The sequence below is a fragment of the Gymnogyps californianus genome, chromosome 7 (genome assembly GCF_018139145.2).
Source record: "Gymnogyps californianus isolate 813 chromosome 7, ASM1813914v2, whole genome shotgun sequence".
Taxonomy (NCBI): Eukaryota; Metazoa; Chordata; class Aves; order Accipitriformes; family Cathartidae; genus Gymnogyps; species Gymnogyps californianus.
The window spans coordinates 21705735-21725936 of NC_059477.1; the positions used below are offsets into that span (position 1 = coordinate 21705735).

The window sequence follows — 20202 nt, forward strand, 5'->3', positions numbered from 1 at the left end:
GTGATATTTTGTATGCTCTTTAATACTTTGTAATGAAATTAGTGCTGATACTGTAAAACTTGCTATTATACTTCATCTGAACAAGCAACTAGAGACCTGAGGCCAGAATCAACTGACAAAATTCTGTCATGTGTAGGTCAGAAAATATTTTCAAAATGTTTTTTCTAATGTTAGAATCCATTAATATTTTGTGTTAGGTTTTTCTGTCTATTAATGTTTAATCAAGCTTGTATTTAAAGCAAAAAGAACTAAGTTTGGAATTTCAGTGGGGCGGGGGGGAGGGTGGTGGAGTTAATGATTGTCTGGCACATCTGGAGAGGGCAAAATATCCCACTTTGCTGTCTGCTTGAGGGATTGTGCTGTACTGTGTACAGATCAGCAGTAAGACTGATCGGCACTGGACCAAGGAAAGTGCCTCTGTGAAAGTGTAAGTTCAATATTCAGGATTAACTGATTTATAGGACCCACAGGGATGCACAGAGCTTCAGTACACAAATGAGGACTGGAATGAAACCATAGCATTCATTCTATCTGTGACCTAAATTCAAGTTTCAACTCAGCCTAGCAGAAGTGAAAAATCTTGTACATATATCTTGCAATTTAACAGGCAGCTGTTATTGTTCTCTGACTAACAGTTTAAGTCTCTGCCGCACATTCCATTGAAGGAACTGGAACTCTCCGTTTCATATCGCAGGGAAAAATGTAGCTCCAGCAAATAAAAGCAAGACAACAGTTTTAAACATGGCATGCGCTGCGCGTTTTAAAGTTGGCACCAAGATTTGTTGAAATATACGTAAAATATGCATGAAGGAAGGGAAATATTCAGCCAGATGGCACACCAGAAATAACACACACTTTCTATTTATGATGAGATAATCTGGAGTCAAGCAGTATTTTCTAATTGGATAAACATCAGCCTAGGAGCCTGGGAGATCTAAATTTTACTCTCAACACTAATGCTGCTCACAGGGTGGTCCTAGACACAAGATTCTACTATGTCTCAGCCTTCCCTTCAGTAAACGGGGATAAATGCTGCTTGATGCACCCCACATACAGGGACATGACACAGGTTATTTCCTTGTAACACTGGAAAGACAATAAGTCCTTGACACCTGATATACAAGATAACTTTTGCAATATAAAAAGAACAGAAAACACATAAGCAGAGAAACATGATGAAGCACAATGACAAATATACTTAAAATGTCAAATGAAATGGCACAGCCTCAGCAGGACAACTAGGCTAGTAAAACTTGAGTAAAGATGTCATTCCGCCCTCTCAAAACTTATTTGTTATTTCCCAGAATTTTTGTTTGCACATACCAACTAAAGTTAGGTCTGTTGCCTGAGGAAATCGACTTTCTTCATCTAGTAGAGACAGGAGACCCATGGGTTTCTGGAGGAACATATCTAGAAGTGGACGGTTGTCCTCATACTCCACTGTAGTAGCATGAATTCCCTCACTCTGATATTCCATCTACAAAGTCACCAGCACAGTTTTAATACTGAACCAGTAAAAGCAACATCATCATTAGGACATTTATGATGCACAGCAATACTCGATAGGCCCCAACATCATTATTTACAAAACTTCAACTGAAAGATGTCATTATCTTGCATTTAAATCACATACCCATTTTATAGTTTATAAAGTACTCCTGAACATGATCTATGGTTCAGGACAGCTGATTCAACTAGACCTGATCAGAGCTGAATTTACCTGCTCAAGTGCAAAGATATGTTGATTGAAATAAAACTGGATCTGTTCATTAGCAATATTTATGCACAGCTGTTCAAAGGAATTTCTTGCGAAGTTCTCAAATCCGAATATGTCTAGTATCCCAACATTCATCCCATTTTCAGCATTGCTGCACGTGAAAATACAAACAAAATTCATCATGGGCAACACCAAGTTAAAAATAAACATGGTAACTAAGATTGCATAATTGATTCAATCTGCTGCAAAAAGAGAGGAGAAAAAGCGTGTTTGAACCTAAGACAACCTGTGCATTTGTTCAGCATTGTTAACACTTCTGTTTTCCACTTGTTTCTTGCAAATTTCCATGAAAAAGGCAGGAGAATCATAGGTACATAGTAACAGACAGTTATCAGCTGTATTAAAACAAGTGGTTTCAATAGGCACATCCCAAATAAAATCTATTGTCTGCTCCTCCAGCTAGACAAAAGGTGTCAAGCTTTAATAGTACATTTTTGCTATACTCGGTCAGAAGGGTAATTACCAAGTCTGGTGCTGCTGCTACAAGCTGGACTGTTAAGAGCCCATGTGCTAGCTCAAGTATACTCATACCACACTCACCACTAGAACTGCAAGGACAGATGAGGACATGTCTATATGATATAGTGAAGTGCCAAGTAGAGATCTCAGATCAGAGGCATTTTCACATTACCTAAGGGGTTCTCTTGTTTCTAAAAATCTCTACAGCTGCTTGAAAAGACCAAAGCAGCCAGATCAGTACCTGGCACTAAAATCATAAGGATGCACAATGTGAACATTTCTGTAATTATGAAAAATAAAAAATCATCACTTACTTCTCAAATAGCAGCACAATAATAATCTGAGATCTGTACTTATTACTAGCTTACAAAAGCAGAAGGACTGTAAGGACTGTGAATACATACTAAAGTTTTTCAGTGTACTCCAATTATTTACCAGCCTTTGGTATGATTTCAATGTTCGCTACAAAGGAAGTATCTTTTTAAAGAACTGTACAGCACTTTAACCACGCAATTTCCATTGACTTCAGTAGCTAAATTCCACTCAGCTCTTTGAAAATGTTGGGGTTAATGTCCTGGAAACAGAATTCAGTATCACAGCATGAAAACCATTTTGAAGCCTTAGCCAAAATAAACACAGCACCCCTTCTGCAAAATCAAAAATATACAAATGGACGAACCCATCAAAGACATATGCACAGTAAATACACATGATTCAGTGATGTATAACTTGCCATATATTTTTATCTGGCTGAAGCAGCGTATTAATACGATTTACGATCCAGCTGAAGAGCCGGCCATAAAGTGCTTTAGACATGGCGTCTCGCACGTCAGCTGCTTTGTCCACGGTGTTTGTTCGGATAATAGTCTCCCCTCGTGTTACAACACAGTGGGAGGTTAGGGCCTCTTGAAGTTCTTCTGACCCAATACTTAGTAGTGCAGCAGCTAAAAGACAGTGGAAAAAAGATACACGACTGTGATTATGCAGTGGAAATCACCAGCATTACCCAACTGTTACCATGAGTTAGAGAGTCTCACAAATACAGTCAAATTGCATTTACAGAACTGACAATGTTAAAATGTATTTACCATTATCTAAGGCTTCTGGGTTGGGAACCGCACTTTTATCTGTTTGGTGTTGTGAAGAAATGGCAGCAAACTCAATATTTCCAGTATTTAAGATTCCAGTCAGAATTCTGTACACTGAGTACACTTCCTGTAAAAGATGACAAGAAGCACTTTTAAGGAATCCAATTAGATCTATAGATCATATTTAGGCTATGAAAGAAAAAGGTGGGCACTGGAATGGCTATTCAAGCTTGTAGCTTGCTCTGAGATCAAGTTCTACAAATTCAAGTAAGCTCCTATTGACACAGAAAACAGTGTGATACAGAATTGTGAATGGACTTGCCCGAGTACCGAGACCTCACTTCCGAGTGTGTGGTTATGCTTTCACAGTTCACTTCTGTCATAAGAGAGATTCTGTGGCACAGGTGTGTATCCACAAAACCAAATGGCAGCCTGTGCACAGGCAGCACTGGAGGTGGTTTTTATAAAGAAGGTCAATAACGGTTTAGCAACTGGATCTCTTACCTCGTCAGTGAATCCTATAATTCTAAAGCAATGCTGAATCGCTTCAAATTGTCTTCCATAGGAATCTTTAGTTACAATATCATGCATTACTCTTCCAGTTTCATTATCAATATATCTAGAGTGGGAGAAAGAAAGCACCATACTAGCAGATATGCCAGTACAACCTCCAGTGACTTCAATGCAAGTACCTCAGTAACTGGAAAGAACATTTATTTCAATATCTTCAAATTATATACTTCGGCGCTAATTCATAAGAAGTTTTTATTTCTGTTGCACTAACTTTTGCTTATTCTTTGTTAATATCTATTATAGTGTTACCAACATTTCACACACATCCCCTCACCCAATACAGATCAGATGCATCCAAAGTACAAATAGCAGTTAAAAAACACAACTCCAAAGCATATTCTGGGTTCTTAGTGAAGCATTACAGTAAGAAATCATAAGGTGATTGTCCTGATTTGAAAGTATGACAGAATATCTACATAATAATAAGCTTGATTCTTCCTCCTCCTCTTTAAATAGTTCAAGTTTTCAAACAAATACAAATAATGTAATGCCTTATTGTCCATCTTCTTCTTTGCTTGGGAGGATTAAAAAAGATCCTTAAGGGATGGAGAAGGATTAAGAGAGATTTTAAGGCATCATACCGAAAGCAAGAGCTGATCAATAGCTAATTACAATGAGCAGTTAAAACAAGTGAGTGATAGTTACCTAGGAGGCTTTTTATCAGGAAGTCTATATTCAGAAAGTTTCTTCTGATGATAAAGGCCAGCATAAATATAATAAAATATATGGAAATTTTTCTCTCCCCTGGAAAAAAAAAAGTATCCTTTTAAAGCACACATGTTTATTCTTGCGGTATCTTGTACAATGTAAAAGTACAAGTTCCTTTGAGCTCACTGAAGTAGGTAGCAAATCTCCCACTTGTTTTAATGGTGTAGCATCAGCAACTGTGAAACACAGAAAACCTAGCCAACCACAACATTTCTCCAAAGAATGGAGCAGCTCTGGCTTCCACTCCAAAAGAATCTAAGTGACTATTCTTGTTGTCATAGCACTGTACAAAGGATCACTGCTTTAGCAGAAGACATGAAAGCATTTAAAATAAAGAATTTTGGAGAATTAAACAGAATCCAAACATTATATAAATGTGAAAGGACAGACAATTAATATACCTACACAGCCTGTTTTATGACCCTTGATTTTTCAAGTAGATATTCAGAAATCTTTGCCCCCATTACAGCTCCCGTGGGTGTAAACATCATTTCCAGATATTTTCCAAAGCGACTTGAGTTGTCATTGATGGCAGTGCAGGCATTCCCAAATGCTTCAACCAGAGGATTCACCTGAAGAATTTTCTCACGCAAAGCACGGTTATTGGCCTTGACAGAACAGATACAGATCAGAAGGATCATTAAAAGAATGTATTGCTTACCCACAATCCAATTCTTGCTTCAGAAGCATAGCATCCCTTTCTCATGTATGGACTTAGATACTGTGTTAACCTTTCTACTTGTACAACAGGACCAACTAATTGATGAGGAAGCCTCCCACAGGTAGGAAAAAACAGATTCTTCTTTCTCTGCAATTGTTTTGCCTCTGAGGTGTCATATAATTAGTTAGAGTACCAAAACCATAAAAAACTAAACACATGTACTTAAGGTCTTAAGGTTAACCTTACACACTTGATTTTCCTATCATTTTGCACTAATAGCATTACTCATAACATTTAAATGTGTAAGAGCTTCTAAGATTAGAGCCACAGCAAGATCTGTCATTCTTTATTATATAAATGAACAATGGTATATGCGATAAACACTGTAGATAACTACAGGCACTGAACACTCGGGATCTGGCACCTTCTCTTTAAAAAAATATTGAATGGCTTGGTGTGGGTCATACTCTCTTAATTCAATACTCTCACATGCATGATTACTCCGTCCCTAACTCAAGTGGGACAATTCATATGAACAGCTTTAAGTATTAAAGATCAAATAAAGTGGAAATTGGGGGTGGGGTTGGGAGGATTTGTTCATAGTTTTACATGATTGGCTAAGAAATACCTTTCCCAAGAAGGTCAAATGTTGGACGATCAGATGGGCACTTTCTGTCTTTCCAGCACCACTTTCCCCACTGATGATAATGCACTGAACACACAAAACAAAACAGTTAAGTGCACAGCTCACCACATGGTGGATTTCAGCTATTACTGCTCCTGTTATTTAATGTTTAGTACCAAGACTACAAAATACTTTAAGGGTCAACTCCCTCAACTCCCTTCCGAAAGGAAAGATCAGCAAAGGCTCAAATTTATTCCCCAGATTTCTCAAATGCATCTCGCAATGCCTGATAGCAATGTGCATATGTGTGAAGCAGTGATTGAATTTCTAAGGGCTAAGACATATAAACGAGTGACCACGTCTACAGGCTAACACACGCTATGCATATATGTGGCTGTTTCAAATGCTTAAAACTCAGAAAATTGCCACAGCTTAGTTGATGTGACATAATTCAACAGTGCATCTGAGCTCACTGCATTGACTTCATGTGAATTAACATGAAACACAGGGTACAGCTCTATTTAATACACTGACCAAAAGTCTGCTCCTGGCTTTAAAAATAATCTTAAATAATTGCTGCTGTGGAGAGAGGTTATTCTGTAGGTGATGATGATATTCAAGCTAGAACAGCAAACCAGCATCTAAATATTTCAGAAAAATATGCAGCTGTTCATTGGATGATTCTGGGATAACATATCCATCTTCTTCCTGAGTCAGCAGTCCTTAACACATGGTATTTTATAGGCTCTCCAAATAGCTTCCAGACTCAGGGATTAGCTAGAATGGTCTGAATCACTTGGTATCCTCCTCTCTGCTGTTACACTTCATGGATGAGATGGAAGTAGAAGGCCAGTACACCCTGAAGGCCAGTTCACATCTGAACACTGAAGCGCGAACACTTCAGCTCATAGCAAGTAGGAATTCTAACAGCATTTATTATTTTCCCATTTTTTCACGTGTTCTACAGATCACCAGTACAAATATTAGTCTACTTAAGGTACAGTATCAACTGACATATAATTAAAATGTTAACACTGAGCAGTTGCATCGATTCGTGTGTTTTTATGCAAACACCTGAAAATTATTTGCACCACACTGTGAACATACAAGATTCTTGGCTGGGAGAAGATACAAGGTCCTAAAATACTTGATGCAATGACACTTCATATAGAACTGAGCTTTATGAAAAGGTTTGAAAAATGTAGTACTTAATGCCTCCATCAAAGAGCATTTAAGTCATTAAAGAAGCACTAGCCATCTCTCAGGCCAGTGTACTTCCACATACTCAGTAGAACTCCTTTTTCATTCATCTGCAATGTCCCTTTTATTTGTCGTCTTTGTTTGGTATTTTCTGATTGCAGGTTTTTTATTATTTTGTTCTGCTTTTGTGATTTTAAAAAAGCATTTTCTATGAATTATTGTGTGATGTGCAGGGTAGAATCAGGTTTCTATAAATAAAATAATTATTAGCCCTCAATATTAATGTACATGCAGCATATCAAATTAGAAAGAGTACAAAGTTACAATCTTAAGAATGTAATAAAAAGAAATTTAGCTTGAACAGCATAGTATTTCATTCTCATTAAAATTATTGCTCTATAATTGGATTTGTGTCCTTATTACATTTATATTAGACCTATCCTTAATATATTTTACTAAAAAAATTAGTTAATGGTTCCTCTTTTTTGTGACTTGTAGTCAAAGGAATTGATTATCCATTGTTTGATAGGGTTTATGTAATGGAAAAGTGGTTCAAACTGTTAATCTGCTGTGGCATTGAGACTCTCCTATTTTACACAGGTGTAAATTATTACAATACCTAGTGCAAGACACGCTAGAATCAGAGTGTGCAGCAACACTCTGCAGCTGGTGTCAACTGCCAGGACTTTCATGGGTGTCCAGGAAACTATATTGGTCAGGTAACCCTATCACCTTATTTGACCTTTTCGTCTCTTCTACGCCACTGTGTCCTCTCCAGAATTCCCAAACCTGACTAGATTTCTAGTCCGGTTTTCCTGATGTAGGAATAAAAGGCTTAAAGAAAAAATTTCGCAAAGTACAACATAACAGAACATTAGCCACAGCCATATAACATAGTGGCAGCACGATTAATATGAAATCTAAAACAAAATTAACAGATTCTTACCTGATCTTTGCTGAATGTAACCATACTTTGGTAGGCAGCATCCGCAGAGGCAAATATGTGGGGGGGATTTGATGAACGCTTTACACCATGGTAAAGCTTGGAGAACTAAATTTAAAAAAGAACACACAATAGTCAAAATATGGAACTTAGCTACATAATTAAGAACTGAAAAGAGGATAGTGACTATCTTCTGCCTGTTCAACAGAAGGTAGTTGCCTGTTTTACCACAGAACTTCCACTGAATCACCTGGAAGAAAAGTGGTAATTCTTGGTACTGCCCAACTTCCAGAATACAAATTACAACACCTAAAATGCACTCTGACGTTTCCCACACAAGACAGTGAAGAGAACTGTATCACAAGGAACAGAATTTCAAACACAAGCATTCAAGCAAGGAAATACCCAACCTATACAAAAGAAACCTCAAAGATAACAGTGAATCTGAAATCTGGCCCCTCTGCCTGCAACCCTGATTTAGGCACCCATGGAGACTAAAATTTATGGCTCCACCTCTCTTCATATTTGCAGGGAATTAAGCTACCTCTATCTTTACAGCATTTGATTCACTTGTTTCTTTTAAGCAGCAGCTGATGGTACAGGACATGTAATAACCCAATAGTCAGAGCAATTCTTCAGGAAGCAACAGCCTCAGCATGAAGAGGTTCATATAACCATCTTCTGTTTCCCGGAAGAAAGCCCTAAATGCTAGACAAGAGGCACAGCTGTGCTGGGGTAATCTTCATCCCTCCTGTGGAATTTGTGCCACAAAGCAGAAAGGAATGAAATCAAATGAGACCAAATTAAAAAAAAAAAAAAAAAAAAAAAAAAAAAGATTTGTAATTTGTAGCCACACTTTCCTGGAAGAAGAAGAGGCTGGGGTCTAGTTTGTGCTCCTAGCTCCCAACATCACTTACGTATTTTAGCCAGTGGTGTTAATATAAAATGTAAAGTGAGTATTGTCCACAGCTTGGAATCTCTCTTACCTGGGGAGAATAAATGCTGAGATTCTGGAAGGGGTTTAAGGCTATTAAAATGTCTCCAACGTAAGTATAAATTTGTAAGTCAGCATAGCGTTTCTGCAGCTGATGGATAATTGTATCCTGAGAAGATTACAGAAAGTTTGATAGTTAAACAGTATTTTCCCAGTTAGGAAGATTTTTGTAAATATACTGAGAACACTGATTAAGAAATACTTATTATAAGTGTTACTAATTATTTTTCAAATGCCAACACCACAGAACCAAATAAATATTTTCAAAATTCTTGCTAATGCCATAAAACTAAGTTAAATGGCAACTCCTATTTCCAGATTAGTACATATTTTGTTATACCAGCCTGAGAAGCAAACCTTCTGAAAAGAAAATGGCCATGCACATTATGGCTGCACTTCATAGTACATTTCCATTTAATTTTTTATTTGACCATGAAACAAGGACAATAATTTTTCAAGGATTAAATTTTAAGTGGTAGTAAGAGACTGTTTTAAACAGGACACTAGCACAATTTAGTATTATGTCTTTTTCTTGCTGGCATGCAATTTAAGGATCATCACAACAAAAATTTACAGATACTCTGCATATAGGTGATATAGTGAAATATGCAACTGACAGTTTTATCACTTTTTATCCAGAAGCTGTAGATACCATATTACTCTATATAAATTCATCAATTTTAGGAAAAATCACTTGAATACTCTATATAAATTCATCAATTTTAGGAAAAATCACTTGAATACTCTACATAAATTCATCAATTTTAGGAAAAATCACTTGAATACTCTACATAAATTCATCAATTTTAGGAAAAATCACTTGAATCTACATCTTCATGACTAAACTTCACATTTTAGGAAACTCACAAACTAGTTTAAACTAGCATCACTCATAATTAAATTCTTCCACATAATAGGATTCCCTGCCACTGCTTTTATGTCACTACATAGAATATTAATGAAGTGATGACAGCAAATCAGTCATGTGACAGTTCCTTTGCCATGGTGAGACAAAAGCTTTCAAGAAGGAACTCTTCTCATTTTATTAAAAGAAGCCTAAAAAGCAGAAACAGGCAAAACGTGAGGCACAATTGTCAGAAACTGCTACTCAGACAGTACAGTACCTCATCTAGAACTTCTAGATTTACCAGATCGTCATCTAGGGAGTACTTGTCAGCTCCATCCACATGGTAAGGTCTTCTCGTATGTATTCGTTCATGCCTGGAAGTTTGTTAGTAGAGTACCAGTGTTATAAAACTGTACTGAAGACATCAAACATTAAGAGGCAATGGGAAGTCACGGGTGAGTGTTTTTGTCATGCGGAAAACACAGACACACTCTCTGAAATACATATTTTTGCTTGAAATATCCTTTTATAAAAGCAATAGGTCAGCTTGCTGTCCAGTGTAATACCTGTTTTCTCTTTCACAATATATAACCCTATCTATTTATCAATGCTCAGAGACGAAGATTTGTCTGTAGACTTACTACGCCCCACTCACACAGTAAAGCATAAAAAAATTCTCCCTCTTTTCCCTTCCCTTCTCACTCTAAGTTAATAAACTACCACTCTTTAATTAAATCCTCCCCCCACGTACCCAGCCTATAGTATTGTCATCTAACGAAGTTATAAGAAGCAGTAAGTAGTATGAAGTCCTTCTGTTACCTTGGTGTATGCCAAAGTGCCTCCTCAGATGACCCTAGTTCTGGCCCAAAACAACATTTTTGAACCACAGCTGCCATCAGACTCCAAATTGTATGGCTGTTCAGTCAGCTTGTCTTCAGAGATTTAAGCCACACAATAAGCAGCAGAGACAAACTGTCACATAACCCCTTTATAATCAGATTATACTGAAGGAATCTTTGAAAATGCTGTGTATATGTTTTTAAACAACACATCTCATTGAAACAGGGACAAATCAAGAGGCTGTAATGTGTCTTCCACAGAGGGGGTGAAATATGAATGCTGTAAGCACAACTAGGCTTTTCTTTACAACAAACATAATTAAAGCATAGTAGAAGGACACCCACCGAGATACAGTCTGCATCCTGCTGAGTAACATTTAGCATTGATCCTCAATGACAGTCCTTGACAGATTGTTTCTGCATTGGTTGCCATGTAGAAAGTAGGAATCACACGATCGCACATCCCGAAACAACACCAAATATTATATCAAGCACTAACAGAATGGTACTGTGACTTGGCAGGGAACACTGTTTATCTATAATGTTGAAGGTTAATGTGAAGATGTAGCAGGTCTTTTTTTCTTTAAACATATCTTCATATACTCATGGAATCCTGTTTCAAAAACGAGCATTGAGGCTTTTGCTTTTTTACCCTTTATGTACGCTTCTACATTTGAAGCTAGTCAGCTTTCATTCAGTAAAGAGAATGTTTTCATATCCAAGAGCTATTATATCATCAGAAGAATTATTGCATGGAAAGCCTCTAACAAAGAGGAAGGAGGAGAAGAGTGTTAGCTATGAGTACAGCTTCACTGATAATTGTGAATCACATTTAAAGATCCTAATTTTTTTATGTCTATTTTTATTCATTTTCCTTATTTACTTTTGGCTACTCGATGAGTTCTGGAAAACTATTCTGTAATGGTTTATTTGAATTGTAACTAAATAAAACTGTGCAAACTGTTTTGCCAGCTAGGAAATAAAACAGCAGGAACATAGCAGGTTTTGCTGACAGTCCCACTTACATTTTACATCCTACATTCCCAGAGATGGTAGTTTGCTTGATGTTGTCCATATGAAGAAATGAAAGAAGGAGAACACAAATAAGAAGCTATGAAAGCAAAATTGTTACAGTAGGTATTGTTTCCAGTGGGCAGCATGGAGATCATGTGAATTTGTTCCATTCAATTAAATTTTCCATTTTCAGATCTTTGATTAGGTGGTGGGTTGTGGGTTCTTTTTGGCTTTTTTTTTTTAAGCAGTCACTATATACAAGAAGATTACACTTTGCTGACAAGCCAGATCCTCAAAGGAGTAGGAATGCATGCAAGTGGCCTAATGTACTACTGTTTTTTCTAATTGTTTCAGTTTCAAACCAGAAGTCAACCTCTTATTTCACTGCAGAGAAAAATGCTGTTGTAAATAATGTAAGTAATTTAGAGATGGGAGCACCCCTCAGTCTACAAACAAAGCAAATATTTTAACTGTTGTTTTACTTCATGGAGATATAACTAACAAAGCAATGGCTAGACATTATAGCTAACATAACTTATCTGTGAAACTTCTTCTTCCTGGAGCAAACCATCATAGCCACAATACTAAATTGCAACAAGCTGCAAGTACGGATGTATCTACCAGAGGTGCAGGGAGGAGGGGGAAGAGGGCACATTCAAACCTAAGCATCTCTAATTGCAGAATGGCTTTGTAAACTAATCTGTTATCTGATTGTGTATTAAACTCCCGCTGTTTTTTCTCCTTAAGTGATAAACGAATCAATTTTTCTATTGGAAACCTTTTTTTTTAACACTATGTAAATAAATAACTAAGGAAACTGGTCTTAGTCAAATATAAGTAAAACATATATACCTTTGTGCATATATTTTCTTGTGCTTAACTCATTTTCCTAAGTACATGATTAGGAAGAGGATATTAGGAGCATAACATCACATTAGCTTCAAATCTCCTGCTGGCCTCATCAGTTTTCTACTGACCCTATGTCCTGCAGATACATTGACAGAGTGGGAAGGAAGAACACAGACAGCAACCTTTAATTATTTCCACAATTTTACATCAGAAATACAATCTGCTTTTAAAATATTAAAAAAAAAATTCTTAAAAACCAGAAGGGAACACTCTTAATTGGGGAAATAATTGTTGGTATATTTTTTGCATAAAAAGTAGAATTATCAGCCATTTTTTCAATTACCCTTCTTTTCTGATGACATATAAAATGTACAAATTCTAAGCAAAATGAAAATCAAAGGTGTTAGGTTATTTGCCTTAAGGTTCCAGCAATATTCTGAATCATCCCCTGGAGGATGTAGTCTCTTCACTGACAAAAGAAGTGGCGTGAAGGGCCAGTCACTCAAGGTACCTAACCTTATCAAACCTGAAGAGCAGCATTAGACTTATTCCAGAACTCTAGTGATGATCACCGTCTGTTGAAAAAGGTTCTATCCTCCCAAGCACTGTTCCTTTGCCTTTTTATCAGGCAGGAATAGTTGGAAGGGACAGAGTTTTCTTGGATTTTGGAGGAGGAGCAAAAGGCGAGAAGCATTTCTCCCTCGGGAGAACAATTTCATGAAGAGGGTGGGAAGCATTCATTTGTTCTACTTGTGGGGAAGAGACAGTTTGAAAGAAACTAACCTCTTTTTGTACTAGACACCAGCCATAGTAATAGAAGTGCATCATAAATAGCTATATGCTCATATGACCCTGCTATCAAGCTGATGATGGGGAAGGAAAAGCTAGATGGACCATACAGACTTCTAGATCAAAAAGTCATCTTGCGGGCATGTCCAACCTGAGGAAGAAAGCAGCACAGACCAAGAATTTTTATGTTCATTGGGAAGCTTCCTCTCTGATCTCTCTCCCTTCCATCCCTAACATTCTTTTAAGAATGCCTTTACTTTGGTCTCTTGGTGCAGTTAAGCATTTACGTTTACTGTTCTTTTTTCTAGGACTCACACAGGAAAAACTGTTTCTGTACTTGTTCTTCTTTAGATTATTGCCAATTTTAAAATGAATTTTACCCAAACTGAGATTTACAAGAAAAATACTCAACACAGTGAGAAAGAATAAAGAGTGGAGTGTGTGTTACTGCCACACAGAGAAACACAGCCTATTTCCTGTGCATGGCAAAGAGTGAATTTTTGCTCCTGTACATCAAGTTTCATCCTGGAGTAATTTGTTGAAGCAAGGTCATAGTAGAAACACTGACTCAGCCTTAATTACACTATAAATGCTGCAGCTATAACGAAAATCTGTGCAACCTCTGGTAAAAACACAAAGCCTATAATCAGACCAAGGATCACTTTTGGGGGCCACAGTAGCTATGAGATTTAAAAAGAAAAAAAAAAGTTTTAAACTTATTTGCCTAATATTCATATAGATGAAGGCTAGAAGAATTGCATTAAATTACATTGTGTATAGCATCAGGGGACTATTTCTGGTTCTGTTTCTGTTATTATCTCTGAGTCCAAAGGAAATTACTGGCTGGATGCAATCAAGTTCCTTGCAGTTAATTGCTTTCAAAACTAAATGCGAGCTGGCAGAGAAGCTAGATATCTGGCTGTAAGAATTATTTCCTTGGACGGACTGCTGCTGTAATCCAGCTGGCTAATAAGAAGGGGGAAGCTGCCAAGCCACCGTAGTCTCATCCTAATATCTGACAAGGTAGCCTGAACATACCTGCCCTTCTCAAACTATTAGATGCTTAAATTTCTTTTTTCTTTTTTTTCTTTTTTTCTTTTTTTTTTCCAGGCGTCTTCAAGTTTGATTCTTCCTGATGTACAGATTTGTATTTTATCCTTCAAAATGCAAGGTTTCATAACTGTCTGTTCCCCATTACAGAAACAAACTTCTAAATGGTGACCAGCAGTAGCACACTGACCCAGCGTGACCCAAAGCAGTAAACTCTGAACTCTTTACTGTCTACAATAAACTTGTTTAAAACCTTATCCATGCAAACGCTGAAGTTTTTTCATTCGTTCAAAAATTGAAACCGCAGGTTGGTAGAAGACCTTTTCTGGTTGATTCCTATGAAGCCGCCTGTTTACAGACAGGAACGTAAGCTACCTAGCCTGCAGGAAAACATCCAAGAGAAGAATGAGCCATGTCTGGAGTTGGCCTCTTCAAAGCTGCTGATAACGGGGTGTCCTGGTTTCGGCTGGGACAGAGTTAACTCTCTTCTTAGTAGCTGGTACAGTGCTGTGTTTTGGATTTAGTGTGAGAATGATGTTGATAACACACTGATGTTTTAGTTGTTGCTAAGTAGCGCTTATCTTAAGCCAAGGATTTTTCATTTTCCCATGCTCTGCCAGCAAGCAGGTGTGCAAGAAGCTGGGAGAGAACAGAGCCGGGGCAGCTGACCTGAACTAGCCAAAGGGGTATTCCATACCATGGAACGTCATGCCCAGTATATAAACAGAGGGGAGTTGGCCAGGAGGCGCGGATCGCGGCTCGGGAACTAACTGGGCATTGGTCAGCGGGTGGTGAGCAATTGCATTGTGCATCACGTTTTTTTTCTCCCCCCCCCCCCGCTTCCTTTTTTTTGTTATATTCCTTTTCATTACTATTATTATTATTATATTTCATTATTACTATTGTTAGTATTATATTTTACTTCAGTTATTAAAATGTTCTTATCTCAACCCACAAGTTTTACTTTTTTTTTCCTCCTTCCCACCCCACTGGGAGGCGGGAGGGGGAAGCGGCTGCATGGTGCTTAGTTGCTGGCTGGGGTTAAACCACGACAACCACATAACCAAAACCATTCGATACTTGATCAACATTAACTCTCAAACACCAAATCAATTACAGAATTTTCAGACCAGGAGTTATTAATCACTTGTGGAAATATAGAAGACCATGGTTTTGCTCAAGTTCAGCTACTGTGACATTTGATAGACAGAGCTAACAAAATAAATGTAGATTGCAACTGGTGATTATTAAATGTTTTTGTTACCTTAAAATTATTATAGACTTATCTACTGCATTTCATATAGCTGTCCCATATTAACTCCCCCTAAAGAACAGCCAAATGCCACACGGAGACCCACAGTAGCTAAAATTTTGAAAGATGGCTTATAAGAATATTACCAAGGGCAGAATTTTTAGAGTGCATTCTGTGAAGACTCTTCTTCCCTGTTTCCAGTTCTAAGCTTTTGATCATGTATTTTCCTCCTTGATGTCCTGCTCCTCCACCACAGTCAAAAGGCAGTTAATAGACCTGCTACTACATTTTAATTTCTCCATCTCACATGCTGTTGTGACTTTGCTTTTTTAGATTTTCTCCTGCATGCTATACTGGATAGAGCAACCTGTTATTTTAAGATTGTTCATAAATAGATAATTTCTTAATTGTTGTACATTCAAAGGGGAAAAAAGCCCAGAACATTTTTATTTCATTCACTTTTGTTGACGGTCAGTACTTTTCAAATCTTCAGTTAAACATTAAAAATCCTCCAATTTTCCATTACTTCTACTCACAAGCCACTAAAACATTTTATATTATGGTTTTTTATGGAATAAAATGGAAAGTTTACTTTTTTGAGAAAGTCTTCCTAAAGGATACAAGATTTAATCATCAAAATTTAGGCAAGGACAGGCTGGGACAATAGACAGAATATTGGGGTTCCAAATTTGAGTTTCCCTTTTAAATGTCTCCATGACAAGCTCCATGGTATTGTTAAACATTATTTATGGAACTTGAGATACTACCTAGCTTAAAGGACTTTGGAAGTTTTGACATATGTTTTTCAACTTCTTCAACACTGAACCAGCTGCCAGCTTTGCCAGGTTTAGATTAAGCCCTGACAAGGACAAAAAAATGGGGATAATATTTGATGTTTATAAACAAACTCCAGAGAACATGCCTGCTTTTTGCAGTACCTTTTGCCAATGTAGACAGCACAAAGAGTCATTTAACATTTAGGAATATTAGGAAACAGACTAAATCCCTTCTGACTTCTTCCTTCAGCAGGCTGGCAATCAGCCTGGATGTTGGAATCTCTTGTACTATGAATCAAAAAAGCAACTGACCACATGAATGAGTTCAAGAGATCAAAAGGTGCATTTGGAAAGTGAGCAGCTCTCTCTTATAATCTCCTTTAATGGATTATCAAACACATTAAAACACTGTTTAATAAAAATATAATCTACACAAACAGAGCAAATGTTTACTGTTAAGTGAGAATTAACAATGTCCATAATCTGTAACGTATCTTTGCCTAGAGTCTTGCCAGAATCTAGGGCTGAAAGAATGAAAGAAAAAATGGCTAGAGCTTCAGGCATTATGCATGTTTCTCTTCATTAACAGGTTTACAGTGACCAAAGGTATAGTACAGCTGTATAGAACAAGTAAAAGACAAAGTTCTTGCCTCAGACAAACTGCTATCTATTTTTTGTAGGTAAAATGTGTTAAGTAAAGCTATTAATAGCCATTTCATAAGTGGAGGAACAGAGAAATATTGAGGGTAAGTGATATAACAGAGGTTACACAGTAATTCAGAGAGAATGAGGAATAAAACACAAAACTCTACCATGTTTTTGTATTATAATTCAGAGCGTGCCTAAACACTCTTGGTATTTTACTGACATGCAATTGCATGAATCTCTATCTTGAAGAATTTATCCCTGAAATACAGCAAGATTACTATCAACTTGACTTGTGTACCTTTCTTTACTTAGAGAATACAGAATTAGCCACAAAGTATTTATCAACACCGTTATTACTACCATACTAAAAACATTTTTATAATTCTGCTTATCATTCCTGACCAATGTTTCCATGTTTTGTTGTCCACACCTTACTGTAACTTAGAGTCCTACTTTTTTCCAGTTCTGCAATTTAATGCTATATGAGGTACAAGTCTTTAGGAATTAATTACATTTCTTGTTCTCACAATGTTATTATGCATGAGGACATTATTTGAATAACCTGAAAGCATTTCACAGTCCTTGTGTGAGTACAGGATTGGTAAAGTGGGGGAAAAAAAAACAAACACCACCTGAGTGAGAGCCTGTGGCAGCATCCTCTCTGATTTTAAGAAATGCTTCCTGCCTAGAGGCAGCTACATATTGATGGGAATAAGAGTGAGTGCTCTGGCTCCCAAGATGAACTACAAATCAGTATCCATGTGTTAAAAAGTAATGATGTATTTGACTTTAGAAAAGACAGGAAAGAAAAATTCAGCATTGCTGGAACGAATATATGTGAAACAATGTTCTGATGTACTAACCTTTATTTTTTAAGGATTAAAGAACTTCTATAAAAATAGAACTAGTGAACTACTTAACACTGAACACATTTCTTAAAATTAAACTTCATGTAACTGCTTCTACGGCAAAGCTGTTAATGAAAAAAATATTGTTGTTAATTAGTATTTATGCCATGGTATTGTTAGAAACTAGACAAAACATACACATAGTTAACTGATAGCTTATAAAAGGGTATGCAGAAGAGATAAAGATAATACCCAGAGCTCATCCTCATGCAGCCGTGACATTGGACTTTCTCACAAAGTTTTACCCCATGAGAGTATAAGAAACAGGCAATGCAGGAGTGGAGTGCTGATGCTGAAATTTCAGCTTCACTCAAGATCATGGCAAAACTCAAGGATTTCAGTCTAAAAGATGCCAACAGATGAAAAAAGAACCTTCTTCCTCATTACAAGCGTGGAAAGAGCGGTATCCTGGCTGGGTTTTCTGAAGCTGAAAACACCTGTTTGCATAAGGATAGCAGATATCTGCATCTCACTGATGAAAATAATTTAGGGAAAAATAAAGCTGCTGGAAAAGTTTCAAAGAGCATCTTTTTCAGTAAAAAAAAGCAGGAGCAATTGTTAATGCCATTTTTCATTTTAAAAGTCATCTTTTACTAGCATAAACCTTTTCATTTTATTATTAATTTCTAACCTAAAGGAAATAATAGAGTATAAAGCTCTCTAGTAAGTTTTCTCATGGCAAAGTGACAACAATAAGTTTGTCAGCAACAAACTGATGATAGCAACAAATGTGTGCATTAGTAGGCTCCTTTGAGCTCAGCAAGGACAATGAAGTGCCTGTTCAGTTTAGAGATATAAAGTTTATATTACACAAAGAAGTTTATATATGAAGAATGAAGGAAACTGAATTAAGGAGATGTTTCAGTCTGTAGCTTCAGAGGTCAACCCAGATGATCCTGCCAAAAGAGGACAGCTTGCTTCTTCCTCCCCCTCTCCTCCTTATTCCTGGTCATGTGAAGTATTCCCTCCTTTACTTCAGCTGTATCAGTTGAGGCAGCCCTCTGAAATCACTAACAGAGTAGAAAATTATCTGTGTGTTTCTGCTGGCTTAGGTTTTTTTCTCTTACTTTAGAAGTTCTAGCTCAGGAGGTTTTGACAATCACTGGAGCTGCAATAAAAACAACATCATAAGCGTGTTCCTGGGAGCTGCGGGAAAATTAAAAAACCCAGTTCTTTTCAGTAGCAGTGAACTGCTGGATCAGCTGTCCACATCTCTCCATCATACCCTCTAAATCAGTACTCCTGACTTTCTAGTCTGCAGGCTTGCTCTCAGGCACAATGACCTTAAGTGATGTCCCAAAATAGGCAAAACTGGCATTGCTCAATTGGAAAGAGAATCCTATTAAAAAAACCACAGGTGCTGAGTCAGTAAAGAATCAAAAGATGCAAATGCAAAGCACTGATGCTGGAAGACTTTCAAATGAGACAAAACCCAGATACCTCCTGATCAGTTGTCATCACCAGTGACTCCCTGAGTTCCCTCACAGTAGAAGTGCTGTTAACACCAGCATCCTGATGATTTTCCACTTTCTGGAAATTTTCAGCCTGTGCTCTGAGAATATTTTCTTTTACTTATCTTTTAAATGACTGATCTGTAGTGTTGCTGTGCTCCTAAAAAAGGGCACCTATTTTTCTTTATCTCTTAACACCAGGGAATTAATGCATATTTCATTGTACCTGTCATGGGCACATCAATAAACAGAAAAAGCACGCACATATATCCAATGATATAATAGAGAGGTTTTACTCAACATGGGTTTTAATTGGCCTGTTTACTTGGAAGTGGTGACTATACATTCAGATGACTTCTACAGATCACCATAAATGAATGCCAGTAAATTTTTTTACAGTACCATCCGGTCATGTGTTCTTCTGCATGTCAGATTCTGTACTAAAAATTATTTTATAAACACATTACTGAGTTTTTAAAGGCTTTTAATTGGTACCAATTTTCCTAGTGGGTACTATCTCCCTATTACGGAGCCAAGCTCTTTACTATTATGAGACTATGTCTATCCTCTGGGGAAAATTGTAACTAGAAGCTCCTGGAGGTTGGTTCTCTTGTAATAATCTTATGTTTGTAGTCCGGTATTAACTGTCTGGCCCACAGACTTGGTATTTTGCAGGGATACACTTTTGCAATCTCATTAAAGTTTGTACCAATTTGATCAAGTTTCAAATTTTTGGAAGATCAGCACTTCA

General features: G+C 37.1%; 1 protein-coding gene across 1 annotated transcript in view; it reads right to left on the reverse strand.

The window, feature by feature from the left end:
* MYO3B (myosin IIIB) overlaps positions 1-20202 on the reverse strand; it is a 206403-nt gene that overhangs the window by 95852 nt on the left and 90349 nt on the right. The window contains exons 11-21 of the mRNA XM_050899969.1: positions 10153-10249; positions 9021-9137; positions 8038-8142; positions 5895-5978; positions 5011-5213; positions 4543-4641; positions 3829-3943; positions 3325-3451; positions 2970-3180; positions 1721-1868; positions 1324-1477 (exon numbers count right to left, since the gene is read on the reverse strand). Of these exons, the coding sequence (XP_050755926.1) occupies positions 1324-1477; positions 1721-1868; positions 2970-3180; positions 3325-3451; positions 3829-3943; positions 4543-4641; positions 5011-5213; positions 5895-5978; positions 8038-8142; positions 9021-9137; positions 10153-10249 (1460 nt within the window). The remainder of the gene's footprint in view (positions 1-1323; positions 1478-1720; positions 1869-2969; positions 3181-3324; positions 3452-3828; positions 3944-4542; positions 4642-5010; positions 5214-5894; positions 5979-8037; positions 8143-9020; positions 9138-10152; positions 10250-20202) is intronic.